Source organism: Myotis lucifugus, unplaced genomic scaffold (genome assembly GCF_000147115.1).
Source record: "Myotis lucifugus unplaced genomic scaffold, Myoluc2.0 scaffold_49, whole genome shotgun sequence".
Classification (NCBI taxonomy): domain Eukaryota; kingdom Metazoa; phylum Chordata; class Mammalia; order Chiroptera; family Vespertilionidae; genus Myotis; species Myotis lucifugus.
The window spans coordinates 879,680-902,746 of NW_005871097.1; the positions used below are offsets into that span (position 1 = coordinate 879,680).

The window sequence follows — 23,067 nt, forward strand, 5'->3', positions numbered from 1 at the left end:
CATAAATAAGTCAATTATGGGTATTATAAACTAGACACCTTTGAGAATTCCAAAATTTTTATTTTATATATCTTACTAGATAATTACATTAATCTTTTCTTACATTCATAAAAACATATTTCAAAAAAATGAATTATTTTCTCTGCATCCCTCAAACTATGGCATATATTTACTTTGAAGTACTAGTATAAGGTCTGAAACAATTCGCCTTCTTAGTTCCAGCCCCTCTTACCCAAAGGAAGTGTGATTCTTGGCAGAAAGGGAGCTGGCATTGCAGAAAAAATCCAGGCGATTGTCTCGGAACAATAACTGCAAGTTAGGAAAAATGATTGCTTAAGTAGCATTCCGATGAGTCAAGTGTATTATCTTTCTCTCTCTCCTGTTAAAAGCCTGCAGCATAGCTGATTTCAGAATGTCTTCATGAACTTCAGTTAATGTTAAATGGCATTAGGAGGCCTTCTGTGATATGTAAACATAACATTTAGCATTTGTTCAGAATCATGTTTATATTTCTGGGTTGTTTTTAGAGTTACTTTTTTTTAAATATATTTTATTGATTTTTTTACAGATCGGAAGGGAGAGAGATAGAGAGTTAGAAACATCGATGAGAGAGAAACATCGATCAGCTGCCTCCTGCACATCTCCTACTGGGGATATGCCCGCAACCAAGGTACATGCCCTTGACCAGAATCGAACCTGGGACCCTTCAGTCCGCAGGCCGATGCTCTATCCACTGAGCCAAACCGGTTTCGGCTAGAGTTACTTTTCACTCGAGGTGAACTAGAGCTTCTCAAATACAGTAGTTCTTGTCTTGGAGAAGAAAGGTCCTCACTTTGAGAAAGCTACTGTCTTTTCCCCCAACAAGTAAGCAGGCATTTCAAATAGGAACAGAATCTATGGGTTAATAAATCAGGTACGTTACTATTGCTTGGGCTTGAGAAAGCATGGAAGCACTATGAATAGTCTGTGGAATGTTTAGGTCCCACATATTTTCAAGAGAACACAGTTTGGATGATTTTTAGTCCTTTCTTCCTGTGCTTATATATATAATCTTTTAAATGCAATCAGTTTTACAATGAGATAAAACTTCCTTTTTTTCCCCCCAGCAAATACTTTTTCATCATCTGGCGTTACTCTACATGAGCGTTTCTCAAAAATACAAGATACACCAGCTACAAAAGGTGCAAATGAACTTAAATCGAAATTAGATCCAGAAATTCACAGGTAATGATTAATTACTGTATGCCCACTTAACTCATGTGAATAAGCCTCAGAAGAGATGCGGGAAGGTGCTGCCTCCTGGGCTTGCTGTAGACTCTAGGACTGGATTTCCTACCTAAAAATAGGACAAACCCAAGCAGGTACTGGGGCCTGTGCACTGTGATGGGATAGGTTGTACTGAAGCCATTGACTAGCATTGTTGAATGTGGAGGACTTTGAAAATGTTTTCCTACCTAACTTTGATTCTGCTGTGTCTATAGTAATTGCCTACTGAAGTTATCACTGGAAGAATGAAAGACAGTTGTCGAGCCATTGAAATCATGGGTTGCTTCATGTGGTCAGAAATGGCTGTTCTGAGAACAGCTGGATGAAAACTTATATGTCTTCTGCTACTGGCACCTGTTTTGTGAGCTGAGTTGAAGCAATGTTAGAATGCAGTAGATCACTGGAGTAAAGTTTAAGGTTACACAAACTAGTGATTTGAGAACCACTAAGGTGTCACTGGGGGATGTTCAAAGGATATGAATGTCTTGGGAAACTGCCACCTAGATGAAAAACTACCTCGTGGCAAGTTTCTTTTGCTTCCTCCAAGACACAACAGTTTTGCTTCAAATTCCATTCTGTAGTAATGGAATGAAGGTATCAGTGTATAACATAATCATTTGATTGTAATATGCCTTTATTATTTTAGGAAAATAGATATGTGTTTGGCCGAGCTTCGGAATAAACAAAATACGGTATGTGGTTCAGAACAGGTAAGTGCATACAATTTTTGTTGCGAGATTATTTTATCATTGGCATAAGGAATGGAAAAGGGAACGGGATGGGGAGTAACAAAAAAGGAGTTAAAGTAGATGAAGAAGAAGGATAGAGATCCAAGAATCTGAAACTTACAAAGCTCTCCAGGGGATTCTAGTTATTGGCCAGGTTGCAGAAAGACAACTGACAAAAGACAAAAATATTCCCTAAGAGAGACAGTCCCTAAGGGCAACTGCTTTGTAAAATTGACACAAAATTGTAACCTTTATTATTCATTCAGACTTTACACTGAAAAGCTTGTAGAAAGTATGTTTGATACCTAGTTTTTCCAAAGTAGTTGCATAATGTATTTTTAAATCGTATGTAGAGTGAATGCAAAAGAACTTAGTTTTATTTGATATTGTCCTTCTATTTATTGTAAAATGTATAAAAGAGTATATGGAATATGAACAAGCAAAATAATGGAAATAATGCTGAATTTTTTTTATTGTCACGTGTTGTTTGTGGTGGTTCCCACCCCAGACCTCCCGTCACCCATTTCTTGGCTAATTAGAAAAAACTATCTTAACTAGCCAAGCGGGAAGAAACCTGGCTCTTGTTTTAGAAGTATATTAAGTTCTAAAAGAGCTGCTGGTTTATTCACTGAGAGTAAAGAGTTTTTCTTAAGGGGAGATTTTAATACATTTCTGATAAAATAAATAAATAATTGTTTTACTTGTGAATGGTTACAATTTTTATTGAACTTATGGAGATAGGTTAGTTTATTAAATAAATGAAATTTTCAGAAAATTTCTACTTATCAAAGTACTGTAATCAACTTAAAGGAAATTTGAGGGTTTTTAAAAATTAGAGGCTAAAAAAATCCTCTAATCTAACCCCTTAACACAAAAATCTGGTTTGGTCATCTTTTCTTGCAGTCCTACCTCTAGCATTTTACCATAGTCACGATCATAGGATAGGCAGTTCTCCAGGCTTTTTTTCTTTTTACTTAAACTGTAATAACACTCTTTCTATGTAAAAAGCTCTGAATTCCCCATGACCTTTTATGATTGAGGCTTTTCAGTTTCAATTAAATTTTTTTCAAACACTTTTTAATAAATGTTTTTATGATAACTTATACATTAGCGTAATTTAAATGCTTGTACATTATTCCTTTGACTTAAATTTACCATAAAATCATTCTTCCCTTCCCCTTTAATTTTTTTATATTTAAGTTGCTTTTCATTGTTTTTTGTTGTTACTTTAAATATAGCACTTTGAATATATTTGGATAGATAGCCTTTTCTTTGGAATAGAGTCCCAGAAGTGGGATTCCTGGTTCAATGCCATAAGCTTTTCTTACTCTGTATCTAAAAATATTTTTATTAATTTACACTACAATTAGTTGGATGAGTACAAGATAACTTATTTAGGACTTTTGCTTAAGGTTCTTTTTAGATATGGTCTTTGTGCAACTAACAGTAATGTGAATGGTTTGTCTTCTGTCAAAATTCCTCAGACTCAGGTCAAAGTAATAGATCCAAATGACCTACGACATGACATTGAAAGAAGGAGAAAAGAACGGTTACAGAATGAAGATGAGCACAGTTTTCACATAGATAGTGCTGCAGAGAGGTAATCAGTAGATGAAAAACATCCTGTTATCAGGGAGTTTTTGGTATCAGCGTATATTTTTCAATTATTTTTGTGTGGTGATAATTTTAATTTTAGCATAGGGATTTAATCCTTCAAATCTATTTTATATATTTAGGTAGAATCTATTAAAATGTTTCAAGTTATTCACTGATCATCATATGCTGTTTGATTTAAATTATGAGGAGTAAGTGAATATTTGAGGCCTTGATAATTCGAGAAAGGAGTATAATAGTTTTTTAAATATTAGCAAGAGCAAGAGCCAGGACCAGCAAGTTTATGGATTATTTGGCTCAAACTGATTTAGACACATTTTGCCCTTTAGATTCTGGTATTCTTTGAATATTGCAAAATTTGCTGAGGTCAGTGCAGTTCTCTTCATGAATGTCTGACCATGAAACAAGCAGGTATAGTAGAAAATGCAAGGAGCCCTAGCCGGTTTGGCTCAGTGGCTAGAGCGTCAGCCTGCAGACGGAAGGATCCTGGGTTCAATTCCGGTCAAGGGCACATGCCCGGGTTGCGGGCTCGGTTCCCAGTAGGGGGCATGCAGGAAGCAGGAGACTGGAGTTTGAACCCCACCTCTGCCAGTTTGTAAGCTCTTGGGCATACTTGCTTAGTTTCCTCTCTAAAATGAGAATAATCAATTGGCAATGGAGAGGTTAGAATAGTAAATGGGCTGGTACATGCAAAGTACGTAAGCCATGCCATGGCAAATTTATTGGCAGTAGATTCTTGTTTTTCTTTCCCATACTTATGCCTCTTTTTAGGGGCTCTGAGTATTGTAGGTTGGCCCCAGTTCATCTCTAGTTTTATTTTTATTTTTATTTTTTAATATATTTTATTGATTTTTTACAGACAGGAAGGGAGAGGGATAGAAAGTTAGAAACATCGATGAGAGAGAAACATCGATCAGCTGCCTCCTGCACACCCCCCACTGGGGATGTGCCTGCAACCAAGGTACATGCCCTTGACTGGAATCGAACCCGGGACCCTTGAGTCCGCAGGCCGAGGCTCTATCCACTGAGCCAAACCGGTCAGGGCCATCTCTAGTTTTAAAAACTATGTGGAACTCATAGCAACGGTGGGACTCCATGTGATTATGTGGTGTAATTGAATGGGACAAAATTTCCAGTTCACCCCAATAGTTCTCATACTATTTGGATCTCCCAGAAAATGTGAATATATGACTAGAAAGGGCAAATGCTAATTTCCTTTCCATGGTCCTTCGTGTCAAATTACTGATAATTTGACTAGACTTTTAGGTCTATGATGAACTAGGTCTTAAGTCAAAATATATGGAGTTTGTTTAAAACTGGACTTGATTCTGACAATAAGTTTGGGACCAATTAAAAGATAGCAAAACTGTGTTGAGGCATATAAAAAATTGAAAGAAAAATAATAGCTCGGCAGGTGAGGCTCAGTGGTTGAGCGTGGACTTATAAAGCAGGAGGTGACGGTTCAGGTTGCGGGCTTGGTCCCTATTGTGGGGCATGCAGGAGGCAGCCAGTCCACGATTCTCTCTCATCAGTGATGTTTCTATCTCCCTCTCTCCCTTCCTCTCCAAAATCAATAAAAACATGTATATATTTTTTTAAAGTTTAAATCTCATTCCTTGGTAGGTGAAAGTGACACAAGCTCTCATGCTTTTCTTGACTCAGCAAGTGTAAGAGACTCAGTGTACCAAGAAAGAGGATTTTAAAAACAGTTAAGATAATCAACAAATAAAGACCATGGAATGCTTCAGAATATATCTTCACACTTTGAGCACTGAATTCAACGCCTGGCTCTGTAGTGACTGACATTAAACAATTTATTTCGTCTCTATTTCCTCAGCTGTAAAACAGATAAGAATTATACTTACCTCACAGTGGTGGTTAAGACTAAGTAGAGTGATGCATGTAAGGCACAGAGTAGCTGGTCAGTGATACATATTATTAATGTTAGCCTTGAGGATGGTGCTGTAGCATGCAAAGATTTTTTCCTGTAAGATGTCTTTTGCTGGGTCAGTTGGTGGTGTAGTGGAACCATGAAGGTTTTTTTTTAATTGAGATATTGCCATAAAATTCACCCTTTGAAAGTGAACGAACAATTCAGTATTTTTTAATATACTCACGAAATTGTATAACTGTTACCACTATCTAATTCCTGAGCATTTTCATCATGCCCAAAAGAAAGCCTGTACCCATTGTCACTTCTTATATGTCCCTCTGCCCTGCCCCTGGCAAGCACTAATCTACTTTCTGTCTGTTTTGACTATCCTTGACATTTCATATCATTTCAGTCATCTAATATGTGGCCTTTTGTGACTGTTTTCATGTACCATAATGTTTTCAACGTTCTTCTATGTAGCATGAATATTCCTTTTATGGCTGAATAATATTCCATTGTGTGGACATGTCACATTCTGTTTATCCACTCACCAAATTGATGGATATTTGGGCTGTTTCTACTTTTTGGCAATTGTGACTAATGGTGCTGTGAAAATTTGTGTGCAAATTTTTTGTGGACATATGTTCTCATTTTTGTATACACTTAGGTTTGGAATTGCTGGGTCATTGATAACTTTGCTGAACTAGAATTAACTTTATAGAAATCTTTTATTCATATATTCAACAAATATTTATATATTTAATTTCTATGTTCTAGTCATTATTTAAGCACTGGGCATACAGTGAAAAGCTATACACCAAGCATTTGCCCTCATGGAGCTTATAATTTAATTGTAAGAGAAAGAAAAAATAAATATATTTCAGTCAGGGTAGGTAAAAGTAAGGCGCAAGAGGAACTTTAATCGAGTGATAGTGTGTTATGATTTTACTTATGATAGTTATGGAATGCACTTATGTTTGTGTGCTTTTTAAAATTGAGCAGGGATGTGAATTATGTGCATAGCCATAGGGTTTTTTTGAAGGGATAGTGCAAATGTGAAGACCTTGAGGCAAAATCACACTTGCTCTTGAATAAGGATTAGAAAGGGGCCAATGAGGTTGTAACACAGTGAAAAAGGGAGAGGGTTCGATAAGACCAAATCACAAAGGGCATTGGAGAACATGAAGACTTTGTAATTTACTTTGAGGGAGATTAGAAAACATTTTGGTTTCTAATCCAAGAAGAGACATAATCTCATTAAATTTTAAAAGGATCACTGTGCTTGTTGGGTGGAAAATGAACTGTAAGAGTAGAGGAACAATTCTTTCTCATGTAAAAAAAAATTAGAGGCAGGAAGGCAGAGCATGGTAGGGTGGAGCCATTGGAACCAGGCTCCTTCGATCTTACTCCAGATAGCCCCTGCACATGGCACTTGCCTGGTAGTCCAAGATGAGCATTTGTGCCCTAGCCATCATGTTCACGTTCCAGCCTTTACTTTAAAGACTTCCTGGAATTTACATGTGATACTTTGGCAACATTGGTCTTAATTTAGTCTCCTGGCCATGCCTCGCTGCAGGGAGGCTGGGAAATATGTTCTTTAACTTGGACACTCATTTGCCTGGTCAAAAATCAAATATAAAAAATTTATAAAATTTTTATTGTGGTAAAATATGCATATCATACATTTTACCATTTTTAAGTGTACAGTTAATTGGCATTAGGTACATTCACAATGTTGTGCAACCATCACCACTGTTCACTTCCAGAAGTTTTTAATCTTCTTAAACAGAAACTCTGTACCAAGTAAACTCTAACTCCCCATACACCGTGCCCCCAGCCCCTGATATTCTTTCTGTCTCTCTGAATTTGCCTATTGTAGTTACATGTATATATGTAAGTAGAATCTTACAGTAATCGTCCTTTTGTGTCTGGCTTATTTGACTTATAATGTTTTTCATCCATGTTGTGTCATATGTCAGAATTCTATTCTTTTTTAAAACTTCATTCCTTTATAAAGCGGAATGATATTCCATTGTATGGATATCCTCATCTTGTTTATCTGTTTTTCTGTTGATGGACGTTTGGGTTTCCATCTTTTGGCCGTTGTGAACATAGTTGTTGTCATCTTTTTTATTATAGCCACTCTAGTGGGCATAAAATATTATTTAATTGGCATTTTGATTTGCATTTCTCTAGTGACTAATGCTGTTGAGCATCTTTCCATGTGCTTTTTGTGTCTTCTTTGGAAAGTATCTATTCAAATCCTTTTTCCGTTTTTAAAATTGGATTCTTGTATTTTTATTATTGAGGTATAATGGTTATTTATAATTCTGGATACTACTCCCTTATCAGATAGGCACTTTGCAAAGAGGATATTTTAAATAAAGTCCATCAAGTAGTAGAACATGCTAGCAGTAAACATCTGAAAGATTATAACAAAGTTGAAAAACAAAAATATAAGACATTCTTAATTTAACTAGTCAGAGATGACCACTATTAATGTTTAGTACATTTTCTATCATTTATTTATTTATTTCTGGGCATATATGTGTATATTTTAAATAATTGAAATTATCCTTATGATGTGGCTTTGCACCCTATTTTTTGATTTACTATCATTATCAGGAGTATTTTGACAGAACATAGGGTGGGTGTTTTGTTGTTTGTTTTTTTTTTTACATTTCAAAAAAACCCGAGTGGCTAATTCATGTCAGGTTCTGGGGTCAGAGCTGGGGCCACAAAACAAACCATCCACGGTGTCTCCTCTGAAGGGATCAGCTTGCAGGGTGAAACAGACAGGTGCCCAAGCAGTTACAAATGCAAGTGATAGGGTAGAGACCTGAGATGCTACATATGCACTTAGCAGGGGTGCCTAGGCCACCATAGAGGGGTCTGGGAAAGCCTTCCTGGAACAGGTGCAAATGGAGCTAAATCTGGAAGTTGCTCTAAGTTAGAAGGAACTCACCACAGAAGGAAGTGCACATGCAAAGGCGTGGAAGCAGGAGAGACTGTGCCAGGAGCCACATGCAGCTAAACGTTCCTGAAGCTCAGTGTGCATGCTGGGAGGGAGAATGGAATGAAGCAGCCAGGCAAGGCAGCAAGGGACAGAGCAAGAAGGGCCCCAGGGAACATGATGAAGAGTGTGGATTTTGTCCCCATGTCACTGAGGGACAGAGACCTGTGGGATGGACTGAAGCAGGGCCGAGGCAGTGAGACGTTTGTTCACTGTAGAGCAGAAAGGGTGTGAGGAGCACCGTGGGGAGATGTGGGATGGAAAGGGAGAGGACTCTGAGGGCTATGGAAATGAGGTCCCGGGGCTGGAGGAGAAGCCTAGGGAAGGACCTCCCTCCCACATAGGGCTGCCCTCCCTCTGGGAAGAGCCCTTGTTGGCTTCTGGCCCTAGTGGTGAGAGTAGAGGGGGTTGTCCTTAGCTTCTGTCACCCAGCAGTGTCAGAGGCCCCTGCTCTGTCATGAGGGGACTTTGAGCCCATCACACACCTCATCTCAGGTGCTTTCACCAATAAGAGTTTGTCGGCAAGAGGAGTCCAGTGCTGCCAAAGGCTTGAGAGCAGTTATTTTCTACCCTCAGAAAATACACATTCTCATGGTTCCAAGGTGTTACAGCCCTCAGGAGGCCTGTCCTTGGACCCCAGATTGAGAATGCTGGTCCAAGGAATACTGTTTTACCCCTGTTGCTAACTTACACTCAGCTAAATAATGTTTGTTGATAAATGAAGGTTTTAACCTTGGAAACTATCATTTGTGATTTTAGTAGTGATAGATCATTGAGATTATTTTTGCTGTTGTGCCACTTTGTCTCTGAAGGGGGTAATTTGATTTCTCATGTTTATTTGTTGGATAAAAGTAAACTAATAAAAGATTCTGATTTTCTGTCTCTCATTTTATTAGGAATAATCAGTTTTCCTGTTTTTCATCTCATGATGATAGCTTCTCAAACCCTCATTGTGTTACAAGGTCAAATTCTAGAAAGTTTATTCAGACTCCTTACACGGTAAGATTGCAGTTCTAAATTTTTCATTTTTCTACATTCTATCCTCCTCAGCTATATCTATGTGTACAGGGATCACCGATATTTTTCATAATGTCTATAACTAATTGTTCAGTAAGTATGGGTTATAATTCTTTTGTTTAACATTAAGATTCTGTTGAGACATATAATTATGACAGAAGAAATGGTCATCTCTTATTTGATTTAGCAGGATTTTATTGCACTTATTATAGTACTAGCTTTCTTTAATTAAGAACAGTGTTATTAAGGTATAACTTACATACCATGAAATTTACCTGTTTTAGGTGTATGATTTAATAATTTTTTGTAAATTTACCAAGATGTGTAATCATTACCATAATCCAGTTTTAGAACATTTTTGTGACCCCAATAAGAGCCCTTATACATGCTAACTTCTAATCTACTTTTTGTTTTTAAAGATTTGCCTTTTCATAGGGCAGTTCACAAATGGCAGCTGGCTTCCATAAGAGCAAGCAAATGATGTCTAGAAAGATAGATGCCAGAGTGTGTTTGTAACCTAATCTCAGCTGCAGTACTCTATTTGTAAGAAGCAAGCCCACACTGAAAGGAAGGGGGTGGCATAGGGCCCTGGTCAGAAGTTGCCGGTAAAGTCCTCCCACTGGCCTACAGTAATTCATATCCTTTCACTTCCTTCCTCCCAGGGTCCCTGAAAGTCTCATCTCATTGCATGTATCTTTATGCATTTATTCAAATTTATACTCTTAGTATAAATTCAAGATGACTACTATGAAAAGTGTTTTATGTGACTTAAAAAAATTTTTTTAAACTAATTTCAGAGAGGAAGAGAGAGATAGAAACATCAGTAATGAGAGAGAATCATTGATCAGCTGCCTCCTGCATGCCCCACACTGGGGATCAAGCCTGCAACCCAAGCCCTGACCTGGAATGGAACCGTGACCTCCTGGTTCATAGGTCAATGCTCAACCACTGAGTTGCGCCAGCTGGGCTGTGACTTTTTTTAACTGAGGAGAGAGGTAAAGGTATGAAAGGAAGATTTGTGAGAAGTATAGACTCAAATGGCATAAAGAGAAGGTTATAAGACTATTAGAGGGCCGGTACACAACATTCATGCACTGGCGGGGGGGGGGGGGGGGAGTGCCCCTTAGCAGTCTGGGAGCCCTCAGGGATGTCCAACTGACGGCTTAGGCCTGCTTCCCCCCACCCACTGCTGCGCTTGCTGTCAGCCTGGCTTGTGGCTGAGCAGCTGAGTGGCGCTCCCCCTGTGGAAGTGCACTGACCACCAGGGGGCAGCTCTTGGTGGTCAGTGCGCATCACAGCAACCGGTGTTTCTGCCATTCGGTCAGTTTGCATTTACCCTTTTATTATATAGGATTATTTTGGGGGGGAAAGAAGCCATCTTTCAGAATGGGCCCTATCTTTTCTGTTCCCATCAAAAGGTTCAGGTTCTTTGTAGTTACTGTCTTAATTCTTTGACTTCTGATAGTTTCCTAGTTATGGCAGGAGCATTTGCTCAAATAATTGATCTGAGCAGCAAAACCTGCCTCCTACAGTGTTGAGAATTTGTTTTCTTAGACATTGTGGATTCTAGCAACTCCTGATAATAATGGGTTGGTTTCTCTTCTGCATGCTTGAATAAATCGTACATTTTTAGTCCATTTTGTAAAAGTTACCCATTGTGTTATGCAGGAGTATTTTTTTACACTTTTTACGTTTGTGAATTAAACAAGCCCTTCACAAACTAGCATGGTTTATGTGAAGGAAGATGTATATATGTTCCTATAGTTAAGCTACATGCTACATGTTTTGTGTTCTTAATCTTGTACATTTAAAATGGGTGTTTAATGATAAAATGAAGTTTTAAAAGTAAACTTTAACATGTATTAACCCATGCTAATACTTTTTCCACATAGGATTATACTATGCAGAGAAACAACAACAGTACTCACAAGGCATTTAAAGTTGAGAGAAACCATCAAAACAGAAGGGGCTTCAGATCTTTTAAGGTATTGAGTGTTATTTTCCATTTAATTCTAGCTTTTGGTTTATGCTTTGAACATAATGTTTTAAGTAATGGCTAAATTCAAAGCTGTTTATAGTAGCTATATTCTTTCTGGACACTTAGAGTTAACTTTAATCAATTTAATGATGACTTCTTTCCTCAGGACTTGATTTTCAATTTTTTTGTAGCCAGTGGAACATTTTTACAAATATTACATGGAAATACAAATACATAAAAAATACACAGAATGGCTTTCAGTGGAGAGGCAGACCAGTCTCAAACCCTTCTTCTAAATCTGTCCCTTTATCTCTAAGACAAAAGTGCATAGCTATAGAACCTTCTCCAGGATTTACAGATATAAAAAACCCTGCCCACAAATAGACATGCAGCCCTCAGAGGCCTTCTGGATCGACCATCAGAGAAAGTTTCTGATCCAGGAAACTTTGTTAAAGATACTCCATCACATTCTTCGTGTACAGCTATGTCTGATGTAAGTGATAGTTTTAATCAACCAGCATGTTTGATTATCCCGATAACCTCATCCCCCAAACGTAAGGGATAAGAATATAGTGCAAAATAGTGTATTTTTCTTTTCTTGCTCTCAGAAGTTGAAGTGCTTTTTAAATCCACCTGGACTGATTTTCCTGCTTATGATAGGTACTTTATTCATATTTTTTCATTCCACAGTGTCTTCCCTCCCCCGCAAAAAGGAGAAGAATCTGAGGTTTTTGTGTGTGAAAGGAGCAAGCAGGCTGGACGGAGTAGTTAGCTCAGTAGGAAGTTAGTATGAGCAGAAAGGTATTATAAACTATCCTCAAACCATAGAGTAGGAGGGTAGCTGAGTGATCTATTAATACCTGGCTTCTTGAGAGTCAAAATTTTTAGATGTCAAAAGATTTTTTCCACTGGGAGCAACACAATTAGTAGGCATTGAGTAGATAGCATTTTAGCCAATAGTTCACGTACCTAAACACATGTGTGACATTAGATTTTCAAAAATAGCTATGGCTATAGAATATATAAACATGTTTTATACCATCTTTTAATGTCTTAAAATCATTCATTGAAAATGTGATGTCTGCATAGCTTAGAGACTTTGTCAATGGACTTTCAGATTTAAGTGCTTGCTACATGTTGTTCTAATCATTGGTCAGATATAGTTGATTGTAGTCTTTTTCTACAGTTGTTATGAGTTCTTTCATGTTATCCTTCCTCCTTAATGAAAAGTTCATTGACATTAATTATAAAATTTTAAAAAATATATGTAATAATTTTCTTGACCATTCATTTGGACTAATTCAAAGCCAGAATTAGTAATCACCTTATGAGATATGTAACAGTGGACATTGTAAATAGTATGCAAATAGTTTTAACAAAATTACTGTCTCATCATAATTCTGTTTTACCTGAATTTTTTATAGTCTTAAAAAATAATTGGAAAATAGGTGTGGTTTAAATACTTTTTATAAACTTATATACTTCTTTATGCATGACATACCCATTGTTAAATAATTGTGGAAAGAAGAATATACTTAGTTTTTATAATTACTCCATTATTATATACCATTTGTATCTTTTCCACATGGGAAACACAACAATTCATTGTCATTTTACATCTATTGTAATTTTGGGCAGTCTTTTTAAGTATAATTCTTAACTTGAAAATACTTGCTAATGGAATTTTATGTTAAAGAAAGATTAGTTTTCCCTGGCTAGGTGGCTCAGTTGATTGGAGCATTGTCCCGAGCACCAAAAAGATTGCGGGTTTGATTCCTGGTCAGGGCACATATCTATGTTGCAGGTTTGATTCCCAGTCAGGGTGTGTGGGGGAGGCAGCCACTGGATGGTTCTCTCTCACATCAATGTTTCTCTCTCTCCCCCCGTCCCACTTCCTCTCTCTCTCAATTCAATAAAAACATATCCCCGGGTGAGGATTAAAAAAGAAATATTGGCTTGAAGGTACTGACAAGAATAAAGTTAAGAGAGTTTTTCTATTCTTAAATAGACGTTGATACTTAATGCCTTCCCTCAATTTGTGATTTGATATATTTCACTATGAATAAGAAGGAAAATTTTAGCTCATTAGAGATTTTGGAAGTTGTATTTTTCTTAGCGTGGTCAATTTCAAAATTATTTAACTTAACGGTTTTAAAAAATGATTTTATGTGAATTTTTAAATTTTTATGTAAGCCTTGGCCAGTGTGGCTCAGTTGTTTGGAGCATCATCCAGTATACCAAGAGGTGACGGGTTTGATTCCCAGTCAGGGCACATATCCAGGTTGCAGTTTCCATCCCTGGTCCGGACATGCGTGGGAGGCAACTGATCAATGTCTCTCCCTTTCTCTCTCTCTCTCTCTCTCTCTCTCTCTCTCTCTCTCTCTCTCTGTCTCCCTCCCCTCCCTTCCTCTCTTTAAAATCAATGCAAAAAGTTTTAAAAAAATAAGCTAGGAAACTAGTTTGAGGAAAATGTACTTTATTTCCATCATTAACCTCTTCCCTTTTAATATTTGTAGGAATCAAGGGCAGCTCTAAATACCAGACATTTTTCCATTTCTTATGCTAATAAAGTAGATTTGGAAGCTATAGTTTTAAGATTTAATTATTTTTTTCCTTTACAGGCCAAGTTTAGAGGTGGCAGGCTGAAGCCCTATTGTAAATCAGGCCTAGTAAAGAAGAGCTTGAACATTCAGGCTAAATATCAGCGTTTACGGTATGCTGGTTCAAAGGGATTTTTCACTAAAAAATACAGAGACAGATTGCTGAGGAAAAAAAAGGTTAGTTGGATTATGATGCATTAAAAATACTGAGTGACTTTGGAACTCATAAATTATCTCTGATTAATAGATAAGTTGGGTTTTTAATTTAATTTGACTTGGGAAACAACCTAGATTTCAAAAATACTCTTATTGTATAATAGTTGCAGAAAAACTTCAAGGAGCAGTGGTAATAGAGCTGTGAGACTGTATAATCTGAAAATGCTTTTAGCTGTTATACCTCAAATATTTTGAATATAACAGCTGTTGAAACTTTTTACCTTAGAATAGCTCCTCTATGATTCACTTTTGAAATGGAAATTCAGGTAGACTTTTAACTGATATATTTTAGCCTTATAAAATATGAATTATCTAAGTACCAAAAAATATTGAACTGACTGTAGAAAAAGTGTACATAATTGCAAAATATGCTAACTCTTCTTTTTCCCCTACTCATATATGCTTTATTTTGATAAAATATATAAAAAATTTGCCATTTTAACCATTTTTAGGTATACAATTCAATGGTATTAATTACATTCAGAATGCTGTGTAAGCATCACTACTTTATGCTAACTCTTCATGCTAATAAAAAGTTTCTTGCTCTGCTGGCATGGCTCAGTGGTTGAGTGTCAACCTAAGAACTAGGTACAGTGATGGCGAACCTTTTGAGCTTGGCGTGTCAGCATTTTGAAAAACCCTAACTTAACTCTGGTGCCATGTCACATATAGAAATTTTTTGATATTTGCAACCATAGTAAAACAAAGACTTATATTTTTGATATTTATTTTATATATTTAAATGCCATTTAACAAAAAAAAATGAACCAAAAAAATGAGTTCGCGTGTCCCCTCTGACACGCATGTCATAGGTTCCGCCATCACTGAACTAGGAGGTCATGGTTCGATTCCTGGTTGGGGCACATGCCTGGGTTGTAGGCTCGATCCCTAGTGTGGGGCATGCAGAAGACAGCCTATCAGTGATTCTCTCTCATTATTGATGTTTCTATCTCTCTCTCCCCCTTTCCCTTCCTCTCTAAAATAAATAAAGTATATTTTTAGAAAAGTTTCTTTACTTGATCATTTGAATTTCATACTCTTAGTTGTAGATAGATTTTATTTAAATTTGCCATATTGGTATTTGAAAATACAGCATCAATATGATATAAAATTACATTCTACATATTATATTTTAAATGAGAATAATAGAATTATATCAGTTAAGGGAGGTTATTTTGTCAATATTTTTATTAATCTTTGTTAATAATTATGAACGAATATTTTCTTCTGAGAAATGTCTGTATATTTAGTGTTGCTATCAAATAGTCCAACTGTGGTTTTATAAATTTGTTAACCATAAATGTTTCCTTAAATATTCATACCTGTGAAGCCTTTACACTGAGCTTGCTTAGTGGTTTTAGTAAAACTTGTTTTTTAAAACATGGATCAATAGAATGGAATTTACAGCTGATTTTTTTCAGTTTTGAAATTAGATATATCTTCTGAACTTCTCTCACCTCCTAATTTTAATTGAGTACCTTAGAAGAGGTTTCTAATTTCACTGTGTATGTCATCCTAGGTGTTATGAAAGCCATCTCTCCTTTAAAAATGGAGTGAAATTGCTATAATTTCCCCCTCTTATACCCCTCCCTGCTGTTGGACTGAGGTGCTGGCTTCTCTTCCTGTCTTGTGTGGCAGATTTCTTTGCAGCAGATCTTTCTACATATTTATCCCCAATCACAGGTGGCAGCTTGCATGGTCTCAGGGAAGCTAGTCATTGATTTCCACTTGAGGAGGAAGGCTGAAGCAAGCCTTTCCCTTAACTTTATGGTTGAGTTTCAGGTACATGTTACGTGTTTCTCTTCTGTTAGTTCTTTGCTAACCTTGGAATGTTAGCTTCATTCAATTCCATTTTTACCTCTATTCTTGCCATGATTTGGGGCTCCTGGGTGCTTACTTGACTGCTTGCCTCAGCCTGTGCTTTCTATACACTCATTGGACTTGCTCCATTTCATCATCCTTGTTTTTGCCTCACCTTGCCCTGTTCCTACTGACCATCCAGTTCTTCCAGACCACGTTGACCTCGCTTAGCAGCAAATAGAAACCAGACATCAAGCCTTCATCTTAGGACCTGATGTGTGTTTTCTAGAAGGAGCCACAGCCTGCTATAGGTCTCTAATCTTTAGGGCTTAAGCGTTTTTAAAAAATGGTGTGTGTTTTTTAAATATATTTTTATTTATTTTAGAGAGAGTGGAAGCGAGAGGGATAGAGAGATAGAAACATCAATGAAAGAGAACATTGATCGGCTGCCTCCTGAACTGGGGATTGAGCCTGCAGTCCGGGCATGTGCCCTAACTGGGAATCGAACTGTGACCGCCTGATTCATAGGTTGATGCTCAGTCACTGAGCCACACTGACCTGGCTTTTTGTGTTATCTAAAATGTAGCAGTTATGGTTAATGGCCAGTGCAGGTCATTGGCCCTGTCCTGTTGCCTTTCACTGCCTTTTGAGTACGTTAGAGGTGTCCCAATACACTGAATGAAAAAAAATCAGTGTCTTCTATTGTTTTTCTTAGACATAACCCTCTGGATGCTACTTCATATATCTTTGTACCGTAGCTACTTTGACATGGGTTTGTTCAGTCTGCCTGTTGTCAGTGCCTGCAAGCAAGCCACAGCCAGGCTTTTATAGATGGTGTTTGAACAAGGCATAACTCTACAAGTATGGCATGAAGTCAGGCTTCCTACTATTAGCGCCCTACTTAATATCAGGGCTCCACACTCTCCTGACCTTTAGGAAAAGTAATGAGGCATTGCAGCAGCTCTGTTTCTGCCAAGGTCTTAAGGCTTACTGGGTCTTAGAGGTGTGTGTGTGTGTGTGTGTGTGTGTGTGTGTGTGTGTGTGTGTGTTTAATATATTTTCGTTCTGATTAGTGGGAACCAAGGTACTTAAGGCTTACTTGGCCTTAGAGCTGTCCCAGTAGTATTGTGCTGAAACCCCATTCTACGTGTATAAACTGATGATTTAGACCTATTATTCCATTTTACCTCAACTTTCATGCCCTAAAGAAAAGAGGTAGAGGCCTGGAGTCTTTGGTTTCTTCTAATGTTGCTTGCTTCCCCTTTCTCTTAGATTAGGGGCACTTTTGCTCAAATGGGTTACTGGGTGTGAGGTACCATTTACATCACTTTTCATCCCAAGTCCAGCATTAGAGGGAACTTTGAGTCTACTGTCCTGGAGAGAAACCTTAGTCTGAGCAGCAATTGTTCACTGCTTTGGCTTTTTTGCCCTAATAGGAACTTCATTCTTTTCATTACTAGACCACTAGCTAGATTAATTAAGGATGTGTCATCAATTCATTAATCTAGGTACTCTAGACTTCTTCTCCCATGCCTCAAAGTCCACCAGGAAGGTTTCGATTGTTCTTGTCTGGACTTCTCACTCCATCACAGTATTGAGATTGCTGGGCTGATCATTCATGGCGTGGCAGTCTTGTGACGCTCAACTGTAGTGCGGTCTGGTTACTGTGCATCAGATGTGCTTCCTGTCTCCTATGTCCTCTTGTCCCACTAACCAGAACAATTGTGGCTTCCCTAAAACCACCTTGGTTCCCCAGCTGCCTACAAAGTAGTAAGATTCCCAAGCAGTATTAGGAAAGTACAGAACTGAAATTCTTTCTCGTCATTCATCATGCACTTGTCATATCAATCCCATCCTGACACCCAAATCCCCTTTTATTGTACCTCTTTTTTATTGGATTCTGGGCTTAGGCTGAAAGATAAAGGGGTTGGAAGAATGTCTGTTACCACCTGAAATAAGGCTGGTCTTTTTTAAAAAATATATATTTTATTGATTTTTTTACAGAGAGGAAGGGAGAGGGATAGAGAGAATCAGAAACATCGATGAGAGAGAAATATTGATCAGCTGCCTCCTGCACACTCCCTATTGGGTATGTGCCCGCAACCAAGGTACATGCCCTTGACCGGAATCAAACCTGGGACCCTTGAATCCACAGGCTGACACTATCCACTGAGCCAAACCAGTTAGGGCAAGGCTGGTCTTTTTAAAAATATATATACTTTTATTGATTTCAGAGAGGAAGGGAGAGGGAGAGAGAGATAGAAACATCAATGATGAGAGAGAATCATTGACTGGTTGCCTCCTGTATGCCCCACACTGGGGATTGAGCCCTGACCTCCTGGTTCATAGGTTGACACTCAACCACTGAGCCACGCCGGCTGTCTGGGCAAGGTTAATCTTTTATCCACTATCATTCACAAGTGCCCCTCTTTTATATTCTCTTCTCATCACAAAAAGTTTGCAGAAACTCTTGAGAGTCAGACTTTGTACCAGAATAGGACAAAGGACTTAGCACGAATTTATGAGGCCACCTCTGGGAACAGTGCCTCTGAACACTCAGCAGTTGTGCATTTGGTTAGGAAGACCTGGAAGTCCTTAGCATCAGAGATTCTCCAGCAGTCAGTCCTCAGGGGCCTGTCAGCTGGGTACCTATCAGAGCTCTGTCTGTGGCTGGGAAGGGGAGAAAGGAGAGAGCATAATGATGCTGCAGGAAGGAAGTTACAGACTGGGACTTAAGGCTTTTTGAGTTGAAAAAAACCTTGAAAGTCATGGAGTACAAAGATTAGAACAGGAACCAAGATCGGACAAATGAACAAAAATCAGTTATATACCTGCTCTGTCCCTCAAACTGAAGTGTACCAGGATGCAAAAGTGTTGCATAGGAGCATCATCTCCTTCAAACATTTATGATCTTGAGCCTCCAGTTTCACTATCTACTTCTCTGCCTTACTTATTTAGTGATTTGTTTCTTCCATGCATCCTTAAAAAAATGCGTGCATTCCCTAGTGTTATATTCTTTTTAAAAATATATTTTTATTGATTTCAGAGAAGAAGTGAGAGGGAGAGAGAGTTAGAAACATCAGTGATGAGAGAGAATCATTGATTGGCTGCCTCTTGCACGCACGCCTACTGGGAATCGAGCCCACAGCCTGGACATGTGTCCTGTCTGGAAATCAAACCATGACCTCCTGGTTTATAGGCCAATGCTCAACTACTGAGCCATGCCAGCCAGGCCCTAGTGTTATATTCTTTATTCTCTTCGTTTATTCCTTGTTTATACTTGCCTTGATTGCCCTCATCTTTCTCAAGGTTTTAGCCATCACCTCTGGTGATGTCTTCAGCCCTAACTACTATCCAGAGCCCCAGATTTCCAGCTGCCTTCCAGATACGCTCAGTTGGATGTCCTGAAAATGTCTCAAATTCAGCATGTTCAAAATCAAACTTGTACTGACACATGCTACAGCATGGGTGACCCTTAAAAATGGTGCTAAGTGACAGAAACCAGTCACAAAAGACCACACTGTATGATTCCATCTATAGGAAATGTTCTGAATAAACCAAGCCATAGAGACAGAAGGTAGCTTAGTGATTGCTAGGGACAGGGAGGTGTTAAGGAGAAATGGTGTGTGTGTGTGACTATTAAATGATACAGCATGGTTTTTTTTTGGGGGGGTGAGAAATATTCTAAAACTGATTACGGTGATTGATGGTTGCACAGTTCTGAATACACTAGAAAAACTTGAATTGCACACTTTAAATGGTTGAACTATATAGTATATGAATTACATCACAGTAAATGCTGTTAAAAGTAAAATCAAATTGGCTCTCTTCCCCAGACCATTGGTTTTCCCTCATGGTCCATAGCTTCTGCAGCTACCAGCCACAGCAGAAACTTGGCTCATTCATCCTCTAGTCCTCCTCCCAACTTCAACCATTCCAAGTCTTCTTATTTCTATGACTTATTTATTCTGTAATTCCACTCATTCCTTTTAACGGCTGCATATTATTCCTCTCTATGGATGTATTACTTATTTCAGTGCTTTTCAAACTTTTGCTTACATACCCCCAAATTTTGAAAAATTATTAACCTTGTTGCACATGTTTAGTTTGGTATCTAATTTTTTATTATAAGTTTAAATTGTTATAAAGGATATACTGTCTGGCATATTATAAACTAGAGGCCCAATGCACGAAAAATGTGCAAGGGGCTTGGCCCTCACAGCCACAGTGGCTTGCCTTGGTCCTCCCAGCCCTGGCTTTGTCTGGAAGGTTGTTTGGCTGTCTGGTCTAATTAGCATATTACACTTTTATTATTATAGATACTGAGTCTTAAATAAAACTGTTACATCATCTCTTCAGTGGAACCTGCCTACCACAGGAATTTGATCACTAGCATCATCCATTTAAAAAGATTTACAAACATGCTCTTTCAACAGTGACAATTTTTACAACATTCCTTTTTTGCCTTGAATTTGGATTTTATTTCATTTCCCCCATCGACTTTTTTTTTTAAAGTCTTTTACTGATAACCAAATCAAGTTTGACATAAAATGTTAATAATTGATTTCTGTGACTATTAAGTGTTAAATATTTCTTCTGGATTGAGTTAACATTACTGTTGATCGAAATAGCATAAACATATTGCAGATTTTATTAAGTATTGATTAGACAAAGACATTTTATTAGAAATATATTTCTCTTTTTAATTAGTTTATGTGTTCATAGATGAATAATACTTATTGCTACTAGAATAATACAGTGTTCAAGTATCCATTCTAATTCTATTTTTTCTTTTTATAGATATAAGTCCTAAGAAACATTATTTATATGATTGTATAGATGGGAATGAATGGACTTTTATTATAGCAATACCACTCGGTTCTTTGGACTCACTTTGAATTATAGGTCAGAAAAAATCATTTAGTGATCTATCATCAAAAAGTATTTTGAGTGTTTTTTTACTGACAGCTCAATTTTTCCTCTTTTTGTTTTATTAAACAAAAGCAAAGAATCGGAAACCATCGCATGGTATTTATTACTAGCTGCTAGGGTGGGTTCTTTTTTTCACACTGTCACCACTATTTCCAATTGCCCCTTTTTTTTGGTGGGGGGTCCCCAGGTAATGCAAAGTAATCAGATTTTCATTATTTTCGGTTAATACCATGGGGGATATTGGTGCTTTGGTACCTTGCCATGCTGCCCTCATTTCTGCTCTCAGCAGAGGTATATGAAGAGGCCTGTTTACCTACACCCTCTCGTCAGCAGTCCACATCGTCAGTCTTTATTTGATAGCAGAAAACAGCTCTCATTTGCCTTTCTTTCATTATTAATGATGTGACTATATTTTTATGTATCTATTGGCCATTTGTATTTCTTCCCTCAGTTTCCTTATTTCTATGCTTCCCTGGCATTTCTGTCAAGGGGTTGATTTGTAGGAGCTTCTGATTTACTGAGGGTATTCATCTGTCATACATTTGGTGGTATTTATTTGATGTTTGTCAGCTGTTTGTGATGGCTTTTATGTTACAGAACTTGTAAATGTTGATGAATCTGTCAAGTGTCATGCTTATGCTTATAAAAATTCCCTATGGTTTTTTAAAATAACTTTAATGGTTATGTTTATGGTCATAAAATTTAAACATATAAATATTTATTCCATTTAGAATTTATTTTTTGATATGATGTGAGGTCAGGATCTCATTTTTCCCCCTGTGAGTAGTCAGTTTTTCTAACACTATTGAATAATTTGTTCTTTCCCCACTGATTGAAAATGCCACCTTTACTGTATGCTATATTCTTATGTATTCCTGGTCTGTTCTTGGACTCGTTGAAACGTCTAACTTATTTCCTTGCCTCATGATTTGCTTATTCTGTTCCTTCACTACTAGCACAGTTGTCCCAAGATACAGGTTGAATTGTATCACTCTTGTGCAAACACCTTCCAAAGGTTTTGTTCCTCCAAAAAAAGAGACTAGACTTGTTAGCCAGGTCCTGCCTTAAGCTACCTTTCTAACCACATTTCTCCATGGGCCCTCTGCTTTTTGGAGCATAACATATGTTTTCACATATTTGTATCTTTGTGCCTGCTGTTTTCTCTTGGCTAGAAATAACTTCCGGCTCCCAACTTTTTAATTTAAATCCTGATTTCCTTTTAAGATCCACTGTAAAGCCTTACCAAACCCCCTTCCCTCTTTAGCTGTCCTTGCATTTGATCTCTAACTGTTGCTCTTATTAAAAAATATTTTTTATTGATTTCAGAGAGGAAGGGAGAAGGGGAGAGAGACAGAAACATCAATGATGAGAGAGAATCATTGACCAGCTGCCTCCTGCATGCCCCCCACTAGAGATTGAGCCAGCAACCCAGGCATGTGCCCTGACCGGGAATTGAACTGTGGCCTCCTGGTTCATAAGTTGGTGCTCAACCACTGAGCCAACGCCGGTAGGGCTCTAACTGTTGCTCTTTACCTTCCTATTTCTCCATATAGATGGTCAACTCCTTAAGGATAGTGGGCACCTCATTAGTTTTCATATATTCCCCTATTGCATTTCATGTAGTCTATCTTTGGAAAATGCTTGTTGAATGAATCAAATCTAATCATACATGCACACACACAACACATACATACATAACACTCATATAAGCACATCCATCCATAACTCTAAAAAATTAGTGAACAGCAGCCATTGTGTCAGAGGACCCCAAGACCACCCCGGTTCACCCCTGGGAGGACGCCGAGGACTCAGCATTTAGTGACACTCGTGACTATGATGTGTTACTGTTGAAGGCTGCACAGCACAGTCAGCAAAGGAAATTGGTACCTGGGCAAAGTCCAGGGGACACCAGATGTAAGTTTCAAGAGTCTGCTCCCAATAGAGTCACACAGAACTTGCTTAATTCCCCTAGGAATGAGCTGTGAAAACACATGTGAAATGTTGCTATCCAGGGAAGCTTGGTAGAGACT

General features: G+C 37.9%; 1 protein-coding gene across 1 annotated transcript in view; it reads left to right on the forward strand.

Moving 5' to 3' along the window:
* Nucleotides 1-23,067, forward strand: part of BCLAF3 (BCLAF1 and THRAP3 family member 3) — a 43,871-nt gene that overhangs the window by 17,781 nt on the left and 3,023 nt on the right. Inside the window, exons 6-11 of the mRNA XM_023753682.1 lie at nucleotides 1,107-1,224; nucleotides 1,913-1,976; nucleotides 3,479-3,594; nucleotides 9,391-9,493; nucleotides 11,404-11,496; nucleotides 14,111-14,266. Of these exons, the coding sequence (XP_023609450.1) occupies nucleotides 1,107-1,224; nucleotides 1,913-1,976; nucleotides 3,479-3,594; nucleotides 9,391-9,493; nucleotides 11,404-11,496; nucleotides 14,111-14,266 (650 nt within the window). The remainder of the gene's footprint in view (nucleotides 1-1,106; nucleotides 1,225-1,912; nucleotides 1,977-3,478; nucleotides 3,595-9,390; nucleotides 9,494-11,403; nucleotides 11,497-14,110; nucleotides 14,267-23,067) is intronic.